We start from the raw sequence: 18,112 nt of genomic DNA on the forward strand, positions 1-18,112 counted from the left end.
TCGATCAATAGTTCTGATTCTAGTAATAAGTCAGTTGAGAATTAAGGCTGACTCCCAAGTTTTTGGCCCGAGTTCATTCTTTTTCTCTTGGCTATGCAAACTCATAATCCATCAGCACCCAGTGGTGCTTTAAAATAGTAGATCAGATCACAGGACTCCTCTGAAAACCCTCCAGAGAGAAATCCCAAATATGTAGGATTTCTTCTTCATCACCCGTACACATAGCCCAATAGTACAGAGCATACTAATATTAAAAAATTAATCTGATGAATGAACACATGCTGACTTTTTAATCATTCTCTTACTTCTGGACATATACGTTGTTCCCAGTATTTTTTTTTTATTATATAAAATATTTTGAACCTATGTATGAATGATGTTCTTTTCTAACTTCAGTTAAATTGGTTTTTATTGGGGGACAGTTTCCAGAAGTGGTATTCTGTGGTCTGAAGATAGAGACAGCCTTATGGCTATGTTGTTTTGCTTCCCAAAAGGCTGCCCTGATTGATTTTCTGGTGGTTCTAGGCTTATCTCAGATCTATCTCTCACACACCTGCCAATGAGTTCCACTGAAAACACAAATATTACTAAATCACCTTCCTGCTTAACAGCATTCTATCACTGCCCATAGCTTCCCATGATCTGGCTCCTTCCACCTCCCTGGCTTCATCTTTTGTCATCCACTGCTTCCCATTTTTATCCCAACACAGCTGGAATGCCTGACTGCCCCACACCACCAGGCTAGTCCTTGGCCTCTCCGCACTAGTTCACACAATTGCTCTTGCTTGAAGCATCCGTTTTCTTGCCTTAGTTAACATCTTCTGTTTCAGAAAGAGTTCTCTGGGAGACCTCAGGGCCCTTCTCATTGTGTTTGTCACATTTTACTGGCACTCTCTATTTCTGTGTCTGTCTCCTCCACTGGCTTAAGAGCACCCCCACCCCACTCTTTTTCTGGTAATCTCCACTCTTGTTCTTTTTTTTTTTTTTTTAAAGATTTTATTTATTTATTTGACAGAGAGAGAAATCACAAGTAGGCAGAGAGGCAGAGGGGGAAGCAGGCTTCCCGCTGAGCAGAGAGCCCGATGTGGGGTTCGATTCCAGGATCCTGAGATCATGACCAAGCTGAAGGCAGAGGTTTAACCCACTGAGCCACCCAGGTGCCCCTCCCCTCTTGTTCTAATGCCTGATGTTTGCAAAGCACTCAATAGATGTTTGTAGAATGAGCAATTCAGTGGGCCACCAGCAGCCTCTGAGTACCCACCCATTTACCTAATATCTCCACCCCTGGGGGTTTGAGTTTTCTTAGAGGGAGTGGTTGGCTAATCAGTTTTAAAAGATGCTTCCAGGTTGTTTTAATTGGAATCCTTTGATTTCCAGAAAAGTTTAACTCTTTTCCTCTGGAGTTTGTGACTATATCTTTTTTTTTTTTTTAAAGATTTTTATTTATTTGACAGACAGATCACAAGTAGGCAGAGAGGCAGGCAGAGAGAGAGAGGAGGAGGAGGCAGGCTCCCTGCTGAGCAGAGAGCCCGATGTGAGGCTCGATCCCAGGACCCTGGGATCATGACCTGAGCCGAAGGCAGAGGCTTTAACCACTGAGCTACCCAGGCGCCCCGTGACTATATCTTTTTGATAAAACAAATAAAATTAGGACTCTGTAAGGATACGCTAATCCTCCTTTTGAAGAGGGACCTTATGCCAGGAAAGAATTAATCATATAAAAAAACCCTTAAATATTCTCTAAGTGATATGCAAGGGATAAGGCTGACACAACAGTGTAATGATTTTAAACTAGCTTCACATCTTCACACAGAGTAATGTGGGTTTTCTTTCACTCTTTTCACCTTATGAAGTTATTCCCTGAGAGACGACAGGAGAGGCTGGCTTAAAATTGACCCCGTCACTGGCCAGATCTTCACTAGGGCTCCGCTGGACCGGGAAACTGAGAGTATGTATGTGGTGCACGTGGTGGCTACCGAAATAGGTGAGGAAAAAAAGTAACAAATGATGAGGGGCTACATCGACAGACATGGGAGGGAAGGTGAGATGGGTGGGAAACTCTACTGGGTCCAATTTTCAGAATATCTTCCAATGGAAGGATGATAAAAGTACCAAAGTGGAGGGAAGTGCTCAGACCTTCCTGGTTTGATGCAAGGTGGGATCCATTGGCATCTCTCTGGCAGAGGCGCACCTGCAGGCTGGCTAGGTGGCAGGGGTGTTGCTGCTCACTGTTGTTTCCTGTGGGGGCTACAGCTTCAGGGAAGGTTCCTGCACCCCTGCTGAACTACCTCCCCTTCCTCCAAAGTGGTTGTGGGTTTTCCCTGAGAGCAGGGCACTGCCCTGCTGACCTAGACCATGACTTGCTCCTTCAGCCTTAAATTGCAGGGGCTCGGGTCTGACCCGCTCTGAAACAGAAATGTTTTATGCCATGTTCTCAACTTCTGTATGTGCTGGAATCACTTGGGAGCTTGTTCAATCAGATACGAGGAGATCATCTCTGGAGAGTCTGATTCACTAGGCTTGGGTAGCCCTGGGTATCTCTGTTTTGCTGAAATTGGGTGAGCTTTTGAAAGGAAAGATTATTCCATAGACAAGCCAAGGATGTTTGAATCATCCTGTATAATCTTTTCATCCCATTTAATCCAGTTGTGGTGATATATATTCCCCCTTGACTTTGAATGTGGCATTTCAGGGAACTTGAATAATTAAAATAAACATACACCCATAGGAATAGTATGCCTCCCAGTGATAAGGCTGGTGATTAAAACATAAGGGTTCTTTGCACTTAAATGGAATTTTCCAACTTAGCATAGAAATTCTGTTGATTTTATGCTGGTTGAAGCCTCTAATTAAATAGCAAATATATTTGCCTGGTTTACCAAAAAATGAGAATGGAACAAATTAGGACTAAATAAATACAGTTTTAGACCAAAAAAATAAACTTCCAAATGTGAGGCTCAGGATTGGGGGGTGAAAGGGGAACATTCCAGTGGATGGGAATCATAAAAATGGTCCTGCCTGTGAAAGGATTAAGAAAAACAAAAGTGCCACAGTCAAGTTAAGCCAATGAGGGTAGAAATGCTGAAGTCTGTGCCAAATTTGGAACAGTTGTGTGCAAGCAGACATGCCTTGGTGAGGCGGGTGGGGGACTTGCTCTCTCCCTTGCTTGTTTCCAGAAAAGCACATTCCCCTATCACATTGTATACATTGAACTCTTGATTTAAAAGCTCCCAATTAATCAGTAGGAAGTTTCTGGCTGAGGCTTTATGCCACGCATTCCACTACAACATACTGGGGATCAACACTTCACTTTGGATGTGTCCTAGAGACCGCTCACATTTTAGAAGTTCCATGAATCAAAACCAGGATCCAAAGCCCTGTTTCCCTTTGTTGGCTCTGAAATGATGCTGATAGATGAAAAGACTTCAAGAGCACAGTGGCTTTTCCTCCTTTGGTTAAGTGTGGTCAGGGCTAGGGAAGATAGTTGAAAAGCAAAGCAAGAGGATGAGGTTCATTGAAATTAAAGCAAGATGGGGTCAGAAACTGTGGAACTGGTCTCTGTGACTGATGTCAGGGAGAGTGAGAAGAGTCTGTGTTTACACTGCACTGGCAGCCCCGGTTTTAAGCACTTAGTGTAATAGCTTAATCCTCATACAACACTACGGGTAGGTGCTATTCTTGACCATATCTTATGGATGAGGAAATCAAGGCACTGAGAAGTTCAGTAACTTGCTCACGATCACAAAGCTACCAACTGTTAAGGCTACAAAGTTTTAATCTTTCACTGCTATATCATAGTAAATAACATTTGTGCAGCCCTTCACTATTTTCAACAAACAGTACATGTGGGGTCCTAACAAAGTCACATATTATATAGCTGAAAAAATGATGTGTAGAAAACTTAACAAACATGCCTAGATCAGTGTTGAGTAGAAATTGTGGGCTCTAGAGTCATACTTCCTGGGGTGGAGACCTCTCTACTGCTGTGTGATCTTGGGCAAGTCACACAACTTCTTTGAACCTCAGTCTTGTCTTCAGTAAATGCACATTGGAGTTGTTTTGAAGTAATGTATACCCAAAGCAAGCTATACATTCAATGCAATTCTGATCAAAATACCACTAGTATTTTTTCACAGAGCTAGAACAAACAATCTTAAAATTTGTATGGAACCACAAAAGACCTCAAATAGCCAGAGCAATCCTGAAAAAAAAAACAAAACAAAACTGGAGGCATTGTGATTCTGTATTTCAAGCTCTATTACAAAACTCTAGTCATCAAGACAGTATGGTACTGGCACAAAAACAGATACATAGATCAATGGAACAGAATAGAGAACCCAGAAATGGACCCTCAACTCTATTATCAACTAATCTTGACAAAGCAGGAAAGAATATCCAATGGAAAGAAGACAGTCTTTTAAAGAAATGGTCCTGGGAAAACTGGACAGCCACATGCAGAAAAATGAAGCTGGACCACTTTCTTACACCATACAGAAAGATAAATTCAAGATGGATGAAAGATTTAAATGTGAGACAGGAAACCATCAAAATCCTAAAGGGGAACATAGGCAACAACCTCTTTGACTTTCACTGAAGCAACTTCTTACTAGACACATCTCTGGAGGCAAGGGAAAGAAAAGCAAAAATGAACTATCAGGACTTCATCAAGATAAAAAGCTTCTGCACAGTGAAGGAAACATCAACAAAACTAAAAGGCAGCCTATAGAATGGGTGAAGGTACTTGCAAATGACATATTGGATAAAGGGCTAGTATCCAGAATCTGTAATGAACTCATCAAAATCAATTACAATTGCACTACTAGGTATTTAACCAAAGGATTCACAAGTGCTGATTCTAAGGGACACACGCACCCCAAAAATAAATAATCCAGTTAAGAAATGGGCAGAAGACATGAATAGACATTCTCCAAAAGAAGACACACAAATGACTAACAGACACATGAAAAGACATTCAATATCACTCATCATCAGGAAAATACAAATCAAAACTACAATGAGGTATCACCTCACACCTGTCAGAATGGCTAAGATGAACAACTCAGAAAAGAACAGGTATTGGTGAAGATGCTGGGAAAGGGGAAACTTTTTGTACTGTTGGTGAGAATGCAAACTGGTGCAGCCACTCTGGAAAACAATATGGAGGTTCCTCAAAAAGTTAAAAATAGACCCAGTAATTACACTACTAAGTATTTATCCAAAAGATATAGAAATGCTGATTCAAAGGGACACATGCTCCCTAATGCTTATAGCAGCATTGTCAACAATAGTGAAATTATGGAAAGAGTCCAGATGTCCATCAACAGATGAATGGATAAAGAAGACGTGGTATATATATACGATGGAATATCACGCAGCCATCAAAAAGAATGAAATCTTGCCATTTGTAACAACATGGTTGGAACTAGAGGGTATTATGCTAAGCAAAATAAGTTAGTCAAAGACATATGTCATGATTTTCCTCATATGTAGAATTTAAGAAACAAAACAGATGAACATAGGGGAAGGGAAGGAAAAACTAAGTTTAAAACAGAGAGGGAGGCAAACCATAAGACGCTCTTAACTATAGGAAAAAAACAGGGTTGTTGGAGGGAAGGTGGGGGTCGGATGGGCTAAATGGGTGTTGGGCATTAAAAGGGCACTCGCTGGGATGAGCACTGGGTGTTATATGTAACTGATATATCACTAAATTCTACTCCTGAAACCAATATTACACTATCTGTTAACTAACTTGAATTTAAATAAAAAATAAAAAAAATTAGCACATAAGTCTTAGTTATTATTCTTATCACTGAGACTTTTTAAGCAGGAAATGAAACCAGGTCTGATTCTGAAAGCTTGTTATCTTTCTACTACCTCAATAAACCCAACTGTTTGAACTGTGTGTGTATGTTTTTAAGAAAAGGAAGTATTTTTTTCCCCTTAAGAGGAAAATGAGAGACCTGATACCATGTTTCAATCTCTCACTTCCTTAGGTGGCTCCTACCTGAGCTCCATAGCCAGTTTCCACCTGACCCTCTCCGATGTGAATGACAACCCCCCTCGGCTAGCCAAGGACAACGCAGGCTTGTTTCTGTGCCATCCCCTCCAAACAATCGGAAGTGTCATTTTCGAGGCCACCGATGATGACCAGCAGTCATTTCTGGGTCCACAGTTTACATTTTCCCTTGACAGTGAATTTTCACGAAACAACTGGGTAGTTTCCAAAATCAATGGTGAGTTGTCAAAAGTACAATGAACAAAACACTGATCTATGATTAAAATTAGTTTTTCTTTGCCTTGGTGTGCTTGCAGCCACTCAACACAGAGCTTTCTACCAGGCTACAGGCAGGAAGTTCATGCTCTGAAAACTTGTAGAGAAGAGCTCATCAGAGGGAAGAAAACCCTGGGCTTCGGAGGGAGAAAGATTAGCACACCCCATCCCCCATAGTGTACGTTGGACAATTGGATGATTGGATAATTTGAAAAGCATTTGCAAAATTTCCAATGGCAGCTGGGAAAACAGCTTCATTGAAATACAATTGTCATCAATAAACAGCCCATACTGACAGCATACAATTTTATAAAAATTGATAAATGTTGCCATCATTGAAGCCATCAGCACAATAAGGATAAGAACACTTTCACGGCCCTCCAAGACTTTTCATGCACCAGTTGTAAATCCCATTTTCTACCCCACCCTGCCCATCCTCCATCCCTCATCCCCAGGTAACCACTAATCTACTATCTGTCACTATTAGATTAGTTTGCATTTTCTTTTTTTTTTTTTTTAAAGATTTTATTTATTTATTTGACAGAGAGAGATCACAAGCAGGCAGAGAGGCAGGCAGAGAGAGAGGAGGAAGCAGGCTCCCTGCTGAGCAGAAAGCCCGATATGGGGCTTGATCCCAGGACTCCGAGATCATGACCCGAGCCGAAGGCAGCGGCTTAACCCACTGAGCCACCCAGGCGCCCCTAGTTTGCATTTTCAAGAATTTTATTTAAATACTGCAATACAGTATGTACTCTTTTTTTTGTCTGGCTATTTTCACCCAGCATCAAGTAAAGCTGCTATAAGGATTTGTGAACAAGAATATTGTAAGAGCATACCCTTTCATTTTTCTTGGTTGAATCCCTAGCAGTGGAATGGTTGGGCCATATGGTAGCTGCTTGGTTAAATTTTTAAGAAAATGGCAAATTGTTTTCTAGTTTGAAACATTCTCCATTCCCATGGGTGCATGAGAAGTCTAGTTGCTCACGTTCTCCCCAACACTTGAGATGTGTAGTCTTTTGTATTTTAGGCATTCTATTGGGAGTGCAGTAGCATTTCTTATGGTTTTAATTTATGTTTCCCTAAAGACTAACGGTGTGGAGCATCTTTCCATGGGCTTATTTGCCATCCATGTATTTTCCCTGGTGAAGTGTCTGGTCAAATTTTGTTCCCATTTGAAAAATTTGGCTGCTCAGTTTCCATTGTTGACTCCAAGCATTCTTTCTATAGTCGAGGTACAAATTCTTTGTCCAATAATATGTTAACAGATACTTCCTTACAGGATATGGCTTGCATTTTCATTTTGTAAGAATGTCTTTTGAAGAACAAATTTAAAAATTTTTATGGTGTCTGAGTTTTTTATTTTTAAATTTTATGTAATTTGTGACTTTTTTGGTGTATTATTTAAGAAATTTTTGCCTAACCCAAGGTTACTAAAATTTTCTAATTTTTTCCTCTAAAGGTTTTACAATGTCAGCTTTTACATTTAGGCCCATGGTTCATTTCAAGTTAATTTTTAAAAAATAGATTTAGGGGTGAGGGAACGCAGAGGGAGAGAGAAAGAGAGAATCTCAAGCAGACTCCCCACTGAGCTTAGAGCCCACCATGGGGCTGGATCTCAGGACCCTGAGATCATGATCTGAGCTGAAATCAAGACTCAGATGTTTAGCTGCTGAGCCAGCCAGGCATCACTCAAGTTAATTCTTGTATGGGGTATACAGTTAAGGTCAACTTTCATTGTATTTAATAGGACTATTTAATTGTTCTGACACTATTTATTGAAAATATCCTTTTCACATTGAATTGTCTTGGCAGCTTTGTCAAAGATCAAATGACCGCACATATATGGATCCACTTCTGGACTATCCTGTTTCACTGATCTCTTTGCCTATCTTTATACTAATAATACTACACTGTTTTGATAACTGTTATACTAGAATAAAACTTGAAATCAGGTAGTGTAATTTTTTTCCCACTGTGTTCTTTTTCAATATTTTTTTCGTCTATTCTAGGTCTTTTGCATTCCATATAAATTTTAGAATTTATCTTATCAATTTCTACCAAAAAAGCTTATGGAGATTGTGACTTGGGATCATGTGAATCTGTAGCTGAATTTGGGGGAGAATTGGCATCTTAACAAAACTGAATCTTCTAACCCATGAACATGATATCTATAACTCCATTTATTTAGGTCTTAATTTCTCTGAGCAAAGTATTTTAATTTTCAGTGTATAGTTCTTGCATAATTTCTGCTAAGCATCTCATATTTTTGATGCTATCCTAAATGGTATCTAAGATTTTAATTTTTAAGCAATTCTAAGATATGGGAATATAATTGATGATTTTTGTGTATTGATCTTATATCCTATGACACTGATGACCTCACTTTGTAGTGCTCTCTCTCCCTTTTTTTAGGACTCCATAGATTTTCTAGGTGGGTAATCCTGTAGTCTGTGAATAGTAACATTTTAATTTCCTTTCCAAACTGGATACATTTTATTTCTTTACCTTGTTTTATTACTGGCTAAAACTATCAGCAGATTGTTGAATGAAAGTAGTGAAGTAGAAATAACCTGGCTTGTACCTGATATGGGAAGAAAGCATTCAGTCTTTGACCATTTAGAATGATGTTTACTGTAGCATTTTTGTTCATGCCCTTTATTAGATTGAAGAATTTATCTTCTATTGCTAACTTGCAGAGAAGGTTTTCTTTTTCTTTTTTAAACTGGGAATGGATGCTAAAATTTTCACATACCTCTTCTGCATCGATTGAGATGATTATGTGGTTGATTTTTGGGGGGGGGGGTCTTTTGATTGGTGAATTATATCAATGAACTTTTGGTTCTTAAACCAATCCCTTCCTGGTATAATGCTTAGTTGGTGGTGAAATATTAGCATTTTTATATATTGTTAGATTTGATTTGCTAAAATTTTAAGGATTTCTCTATCTGTATTCTTGAGGAATATTGGTCTATATTTTTCTTTCCTTGTAACGTCTTCGTATGGTCTTGGTATCAGAGTAATGCTGCCCTCAGAGAATGACTTAGGAAGTATTCTACTTCTTTAATTATCTGAAAGAATTTGTATAAAATTGTTTTTTATTTCTCTCTTACGGTTCAGTAAAAAATTACCTGTAAATGCATCTGGATCTAGAGCCGTCTTTATAGGAAGTTTTAATTAAAAATTCAATTTCTTTAATAAATACAGAGCTATTTAAGTTATAGATCTCTTGTTGGTTGAACTTGTTAGTTTTTATCTTTTAAATTATTTGCCTATTTCATTTGATTTGACTAATTTATTGGCACAGTTATTTGCCATATTATTTTATTATTCTTTTAGTATCTACAGAATATGTAGTGATATCATCACATCATTCTGATATTGAAAAATTGTCTTTTTTCCCAGATCAATCTGGCTAGAGGTATTTAATTTTATTGATATTCACAAAGAACAAGCTTTTGATTTCATATATTTTTCTCTATTTTTTGTTTTGTATTTCAGTGCTCAGCTCTTTATTATGTCCTCCATTCTTCTTCTTTTGTATTTGATTTGTTGTTCTTGTTCCATTTTTATTAAGTGGAAGCTATGGCAATTAATTTGGAAATTTTTGCTTTGTTAACATGGAGATTTGGTGTAATAAATTTATCTCTTAGTGTCACATTAGCTGTGTTCCACAAGGTTTGATGTATTGTGTTTTCATTTTCTTTCAGTTCAAAATTCTTTCTATCTTCCCTTTATATTTTTTCTGTGACCCCTGGGTCATTTAGAAGTGTATTATAGGGGCGCCTGGGTGGCTCAGTGGGTTAAAGCCTCTGCCTTTGGATCAGGTCATGATCCCAGGATCCTGGGATTGAGCCCCACATCGGGCTCTCTGCTCAGCAGGGAGCCTGCTTCCTCCTCTCTCTCTGCCTGCCTCTCTGCCTACTTGTGATCTCTGTCAAATAAATAAATAAATAAAATCTTACAAAAAAAAAAAAAAAGAAGCATATTATACAGTTTCCAAATATATGGGGATTTCCCACATCTTTCTGATTATTGATTTCTAACTTAATTTCATAGTGACCCGAGAACATTTGACTGAAACACTTTTAAATTTATTGGGACTTTTGTCTCTCATACTTTAAAGATATTTTTTCTACTGTGTTTTGGATTGCATTGTTCTTCTTTTCCCCTTAAATGCATTGTATCTTTTTTTCCCTTTAAGATTTTCTTTTCCACTAGTTTTAAGCAATTTGATTATTATGTGCTTTAGTGTAGTTTTGTTTGTTTTTCTTTTTCCTGGGATTTACTAATCTTCTTCGATCTGAGAATTTAGAGTTTTCATCAAATTTGGAAAAACAATTAGCAATTATTTCTTCAAATTTTTTTTCTCTAATTCAGTGTTTAACTCAGTTTAAGTTTACAAAACATCACTATATGGAATAATGATAACCAGCTATATTCAGTAGTATTCATTCTATAGAGAAATCATGATCAGATAACAGGATGCTTTGGCATCCTGTTTGACATTAGGGAAGGTACACATAGAGTGGTCATTCTTTGGGTAGTTTAACTCAAACTTATATCGAATCATTTCCTGGTCAACCTTACTATGTATGCAAAGATGAGCTTTATTCCTGTTAATAGATGGTTCCAAGGTTGTGTTTTCATGTCATTCATTTTTTTCCCCTATTCTGACAGGTACACAGGCCAAACTTTCCACCAAGCACACAAACTTTGAAGAGAGAGTTTACAACGTCCCAATTCGCATCAAGGATGGTGGTCGGCCACCCTTGGAAAGAGTAGTCTCTTTACCAGGTAGGTACTTTCCCAAGAATTGAGAGAATTCTTGTCTTTGATAAGGAATTCTGTAACTGTTTACTTGAAAATGTGTTTCACCGAATACTATTCTGCTTTTCAGTTACTTTCTGCAAGTGTGTGGACGGAAGCTGTTTCCTGCCAGCAGGTCACCACTCTGGGATGCCCACTGTGGGCATGGCAGTTGGTATACTCCTGACTACATTTTTGGTTATTGGTGAGTATAATTTCTCAGATTCAAGGATTCATGCTCTGGGCCTTTGAAACCCTTACTTCAGGATCTCTCTTCAGGGCCTGTCTGGTGGCTGCTCAGTGGCAATCTGTGCAAAGCCAGGAATAGAGATCACTAGCAAACTATCAGACTTTCCCAGTTGAGAGCTGCGCCTTTGTACAACACTTATCACTGACTTGTTGGTTACTTTGGGAGATATAACACAAGAGGCTTTAAAGCATAAATTGTTATATTTTGGGTCTAGTTACCAAGGTTTTGTGATGAAGGAGAAAGAAATGCAGTATCGGTGCCCCTGATATGTGCCAGGCCCTATGCTCAATATGGGGGATACAGTGATGGGCAAGACATACCAGATTCTACATTCACAGAACTCGCAGTCTAGTCTGCCATTGTTGGACTAGGTGGAATCAGCCTTCCAGTGGAGATGCTCACATACCTGAAATGTTACAGAATTTCCCTTTGCATATTTTCATGACTGTAGATTCTGATTCTTTATTACTCCAGAACAATTCTAGCTTCTCACAGGCCTTACTCTGCCTTGGCCCCCTGGCCAGACTAGGCATCAGATTCCCCATTTCTAGCCATCTTCTTTTTTTGTGAGGAGTTCAGAGCTTACTGTGGTAATTGTCCTCTTTCAGCTGTTGTCCTCACCGTAAGTTAAATATTAGGGATAGATCTTCATCATGTCGGATCCACTTGACTGAAGGGGTTTATACCAGTTTACATCCTTTCACTTTTAAAAGGAGGGCTGGGATTCTTCTAAGAATTCTTCATTTTTTTCCCTGGCATCTGGTCTTTTCAGTCATGACCCAATCTGTTACATTGGATTCCGATTCACCGGTCTAAAGGAGATCTCATTTCCTTATACCATTCCATCCAAATTCCTCATTATTGTGACAGGGAAAGAGCAATGTGACATAGCCACAACCCATCCTCACGTGTGCACAGGGATCATCTTTCCTTCCTGATCACAGGCTGGTAAACACCTTTCATACTAATTGAGCTGGACTTTTGAGTTATGACTCATTTACCAAGCTCCCTTCTGGCTTCTATGCCTTTTCTTCCTCTGTCTATCCTCCCATCTTAAAAGGATTTTTGAGTTTATGCACCAAATAATTTTCTCCCATGACAGTTTAATCTCATAATTTTGCCACACGTTAAAAATTGAATGAGTCTGGGGATATCTAAAAATAGAAGTAATAGGATCTTACAGTTTCATACCTTACTTTTTCCAAATAGGGTTGGGATAAGTGGAAGATTCTTTTAAAAAAAATTTTTTTTTAAAGATTTTATTTATTCATTTGAGAGAGAGAGACAGAAGAAGAGCACAAATGGGGAGAGGGGCAGAAGTAGACTCCCTGCTGGGTGGGAAGCACAACATGGGGCTTGATCCCAAGACCTGGAGGTCATGACCTCAGCCAAAGACAGATGCTTAACTGACTGAGCCACCCAGGCACCCCTCAGTGCAAGATTCTTCATTAGTCTCTGAGCATCCAGTTTCTTCTGCCATGATCCCTCCTGTAAATTTACTGCCAGGTTAATTTCCTTAAAACAACTCCCCTTTTCCATATTGGTTTCCATATTGGTTCCATAAAACATCTCCCTTTCCATATTTTCTGTTGAAAAAACCAGTATTTTCCATATTGGTTCCATAAACTCTGGTTTATAATACAGAGTTAGTGCTAAAATGCACAACGTAATTTTGTAGGAGTTCAGAGATAAGAAAAACCAGAAAGGTTAGGGAGTCTACTAGAACTGGAGCCATGAGGAAGGCCCCAAAGATAACGTGGTATCTGGTGTGGACACACCTAAGCTTTAGGTAGGCAAACAGGTCAGAGAACAGCTTTCTGGTTGTTCTGATGGACTCTTTCCTCTAGAGAAGAGGAAGGACTGGAATGGACTTTATTGAATATGTCAAAAGGTCAGGAACTCTATCAGATGCTTACACACTTTGTCTTCAGTATGCATTAGGTCCTATATTCCTTGGTAAAGACCCAGTAAGAGCCAACAGCTTAGATGTGATTTGGGAGTTGATACATACTTACAATAAGACAAATGATAAACTTATGAATCCAAGAAAGCCAATGCCTAGAATGCCTTTTTCACCAGGACGACAAAACTTTGTTGAAACACAAAAAGAAATGAAGTCATATGAGTCATTTTTTCCTACAAGAGTACTACTTTATAAATGAATGTGATAGGACATTTTAAGATTCCATCTCTTTGACCCTGTGTTTTCTCTTTTAGGTATAATTTTAGCAGTTGTGTTTATCCGAATAAAGAAGAATGGAGGCAAAGATAATGTCGAAAGTGCTCAGGCATCTGAAGCCCAACCTCTGAAAAACTGAATTTGAAAAGGAATGCTTGAGTTTATATATTGAGTGCTATTTCAATAACACAACCATTTAATCCTGTAATTTTACTTTTTTTTATGCAACATATGCATTACAATTTTTTACAGATATACCCTCTTGCTCTTTAATATTTTATTACTCTTTAATATTCTGTGTGCTATAGACATTAGAGACATTTCCCATTTTCCCATGACACTTTCCCCTCTGCAAAAGCTTTAGCTATTTATCCAAAACAAAAAAATGTACGTGTTTTTTCCCTTTAGGGGGAGATGGACTGATGAAATATTTTGTTCATTTTCTCCTTATCAAGATTTATCAGTCATCCACCACAGAACTTCCTGGATTCCATTTATACTTTCCTAATTTCGTCCTGTGTCTCCTTCCTCATGTCTCTTGGTATTGCACTAATTTTAAAACATTTGTTGGAGAAAAGAACAAAGTGAAGTTGTAGGAAAAAAACAAAATGGGAACCTTGTTCTTTGATGTGAATAGAAACTCTTTGTGTTATTAGCGTTCTTTAGCTCACTATAGCTTGTATCACTCTTCATTTAAGGTTCTCCCACTTGGAAATGGCAAAAACCTACCACAGGCCACACAGGCCCACTTTCACAAATTTTGGTGCAGAAACCAACCCCTGACCAGATTTACTTATTACCTACCATGCTTATATTCTGCACATGTTTTCCTTACGTGTATGTTAATAAAGATTGGTTGCTGTATATTTAACAGAAGAAGTAGTGACAAAAATCAAGAATAAATGTTGACTGTGGTTTTGTTTCTTGGGGTCTTTGGCTCTGCTTTCCTGCTTCTTTGCATTTCTTGAGGGAGGATCTGGTTAATAACAATGGTTACTTAATCTTGATCAGAATCGCCTCCCATATAGAGCTGGTCTGTAAGGAGGCATCTACAATAAAATAAAAATTCACTGCTTTCAGGACCATTCAGGTTGAATAAGAGAACCTTAGGCATTTGGAAGGATATTTAGGTCTGGAACCATTGTCTGGCTCATGCTTTGATCCTTGAAAACATTCAACATTACAAAACCATTCAGAATTTTCAAGAATTTTCTGAAAAAGAACTTGTATCTGAAAAGGTGCTCTTATAATGGCAGCTGAAGCAGGCCATAGGTTCTATTTTTCATAAAAAATCCTTTTTGTGGATATCTATTATATTTTTATAGGCAGGAAAGTAAAACAAAAGAAAATATCCAAACTCTTAAGATCACAGTATTGCTTTCTTGTGTAATATCTTGTGCTTCAGACTCTTCTACCTATTTTTTCACATGAGGCTCATTGAAAGTTTCATAATGGGTAAGGTTCTCCATTGTCACACTGTACATTAAAAGACAAATAAAACAAAAATCCAAGAGCACCAAAAGCAAAATTTACTTCACAAATTATACCCCAACCCAAAGAACAGTCTCTCTTAGTAACTTTTATTGGTATTTTGCTTGTGTGGTTTTCTTTTTAAAATATTTATTTTAAAAAAAGATTTTATTTATTTATTTGAGAGAGAAAGAGAGAGAGAGAGAACACAAGTGGAGGGAGGAGCAGAAGGAGAGGGAGAAGCAGACTCCCTGCTGAGCAGGGAGCCTGATGTGGGGCTTGATCTTAGGACCCCAAGATCATGACCTGAGTCAAAGGCAGATACCCAACTGACTGAGCCACTCAGGTGCCCCAAGATTTATTTGTTTGAGAGAGAGAAAGAGAATACATGGGCAAGCAGGGGAGGGGCCAGGGGAGGGAAAGAGAGAGAGAGAGAATACCAAGTAGACTTCCTGCTGAGCATGGAACCTGACAAATGGACTCAATTTTGGGACCCTGAGATCATGACCTGAGCTGAAAACAAGAGTTGGACACCCAACTGACTCAGCCACTCTGGCGTCCCTACTTGTGTGTTTTTGACAAAGATGTGACATTTATGGCACATAAAAATGCATCATTGCTTGCCCTGCTTATTTTTAAGAAATCCTATTATCATTATTGAAAGACCAAAGTAGTCCCAAGGCAAGTCTGCTGGGGTAGGTTCAGGGGTCTATCCTGCCTCAATTCAGTGTTGTTCTCTCTAGACCAGCTTGTACCACCTAATAATGGGCTGATCACACGGAACCTTCTCATCTAAAATCATTGATTAGTATTCATATTTTTCTTACTATTTTTTCCCCCTGGGATGGGCCCTTTCTCTCAACATTCTTTCTCTTCCACAACCAGATCTTACCCATTCTTAAGGTCTTAAAGACCAGATTAAATACTGGTCCCTTTGGGAAACCTTCTCTGATTTCCTGCTGGAGACCAGGCCATTACCTCATCCAAACTTCCATGCTGTGAGGAGAAAATTTCAGTAACATTATTTCAGTAATACAACTGAATACAATTATTTCAATAATACAACAACCCTGTTTGGCGAGGATCCATTTTCTCCTCTGGTTCAAGTAGTTCTATTTCTACTGGGAAACATTTCCTCCACCCCTCACCTACCTGTATTGTCTGGGTAGAGCCAAATCCCGTTTCCTTATTCTTCCAGCATTAGAGATAGGCATTTTATCTCACTAAAACTTCTAGAATTCTAGTTGAAACTCTTAAAAATAGCTCTCTTTAAGTGGAATTTGCTAAACTAGTAGGAAGCAAACTTAGAGCATTCTGATCACCACAAAAGGTGAGCCTGCCCTTGAATGAGGACCACAGAGGGTCAACAGCTAAGAGGAGAAAATTCGAAAGATGTTGAGTACCAAAATCCAGATGTGTTTGAAGGCAAACTTATCCTGGAGTTTTCTATCTTGTGAGCCAGTACATTCCTTTTTTACTTAAAACTCAATGGATTTCTGGCCCTTGTAACAAAAAGAATGGTATTTGAACCTTGGATATGGTTCTTCTCATGTTCTACAATTAGAGTCCATTTGACCTCTGCAACTAGTCTGGGACCTCTCAGAATCCTTTCAATGCCACTGTGGCAAGTCTTGGCCCATAGTGCCTCCTCCATAGTTTTCTGAAGAACACATGAGTGAAATAGTTGGTTCATCTTGACCACTTATACTATTGTCACTTAAGTGTCACCCGCTTAACAAAACTGGAACAAATTCATTCTTTGTGTTCACCTACCACATCCTCAAAGACACCTTAAACTCCCACTTCTCCACCCTTCTTCCCCCTACATACAAACCCTGATGCTCCATGCAAAGGTCCTCAGAGCTGGCTGGTCTGTGAATTAAAAATCCCCTGAGGATTTCTGCTTGGTTAAGAAATAGCTGTGAGACTAAGAATCTCAGTGGTGAAGCGGGGAGGAATAGGCGGCAGCTTTTATGAGCAGCTCTGTGGAATGTATGAGAGGTTTCTGGGGAGCAGTAAATTAAGAGTGGAGATCTCTAGGTATTTCTGCAGGGTCTAAACGACCCACAGGCAGGAAGCTGAGATGACCTCTGATGTGTGTAATGCAAGAAGGAACAGATTCACTCCCAGGATTCTGTGCAATGCTATATGCATCATGGGAGCTTGTTAAACTTGGAACATTAAAAGTAATCTGAAAAGATAAAATATCTTACAATCCAACTTCTTAAAAATCATTTGAACTATTTTTAAGTGTACAGTTCATTTGCATTAGGTGAATCCACATGGTTGTGCAACCATCACCAACGTCCATCTCCAGAACATTTCCATGTTCCCAAATGAAACTCTACCCTTGAAACAATAACTCCCCACTCCCTTCCTCCCCTGAGCCTCTGGTAACCACTATTCTAACTTTGGTCTCTGAATTTGATTATTTTAGGGACCTTATATAAATGGAATCCTACTATGTTTGTGCATGATGTCAATGTTTTAAAATAGTAACAGGGGGGAGAAAATAAAGAAAATAGAATTCAAATCTCAGAGTTATCTCAGGAGGAGACTATCTCAAGACTAATGTTATTTTTTATTTTGCCTATATCCATATGTGTCACACACATTGTATACACTTAAATATACATTTTACATGTATATATTACATAGATATCCATACAGTGGATCTGTTTGTTCCCTAAATACCACATGCACTGGCACTGCTTCCTAAATTTCTCCTCACAAAAGCCTGTCTCTTTCTGGCTGAGTCCCAAGAAGTGTGGTCAGCTGTTGGATGACCAACTGTCTACTACAGGGTTTCTCAGTGGATGCATGTTAAAATCACCTGGGGCAGTTTTTCAAAAATACTCATTCTGTGGTTAAAATTAACAAGTCAGGAAATGACAGATGTTGGTGAGGATGCGGAGAAAGGGGAACACCTCCTTCACTTGGGAATGCAAGCTGGTGTATCCGCTCTGGAAAACAGGATGGAGGTTCCTCAAAAAATTGAAGATAGAACTAACCTATGATCCAACAGTTGCACTACTAGGTGTTTATCCAAAGGATACATAGAGAGCTGAAGAGGTACCTGCACCCCAATGTTTATAGCAGCAATGTCCACAATCACCAAACTATGCAAAGAGCCCTG

General features: G+C 38.9%; 1 protein-coding gene across 1 annotated transcript in view; it reads left to right on the plus strand.

Annotated features, from left to right (window-relative positions):
• Positions 1–14,428, plus strand: part of LOC111146661 (cadherin 17) — a 107,529-nt gene extending 93,101 nt beyond the window's left edge. The window contains exons 14-18 of the mRNA XM_022502306.1: positions 1,854–1,984; positions 5,994–6,233; positions 10,949–11,065; positions 11,169–11,282; positions 13,545–14,428. Coding sequence (XP_022358014.1) covers positions 1,854–1,984; positions 5,994–6,233; positions 10,949–11,065; positions 11,169–11,282; positions 13,545–13,645 — 703 coding nt within the window. The 3' untranslated portion in view covers positions 13,646–14,428. The remainder of the gene's footprint in view (positions 1–1,853; positions 1,985–5,993; positions 6,234–10,948; positions 11,066–11,168; positions 11,283–13,544) is intronic.
• The last annotated feature ends 3,684 nt before the right edge of the window (positions 14,429–18,112 follow it).

The sequence above is a fragment of the Enhydra lutris genome, unplaced genomic scaffold (genome assembly GCF_002288905.1).
Source record: "Enhydra lutris kenyoni isolate GAN:26980312 unplaced genomic scaffold, ASM228890v2 scaffoldscaffold14, whole genome shotgun sequence".
In the NCBI taxonomy this organism is placed as follows: Eukaryota; Metazoa; Chordata; class Mammalia; order Carnivora; family Mustelidae; genus Enhydra; species Enhydra lutris.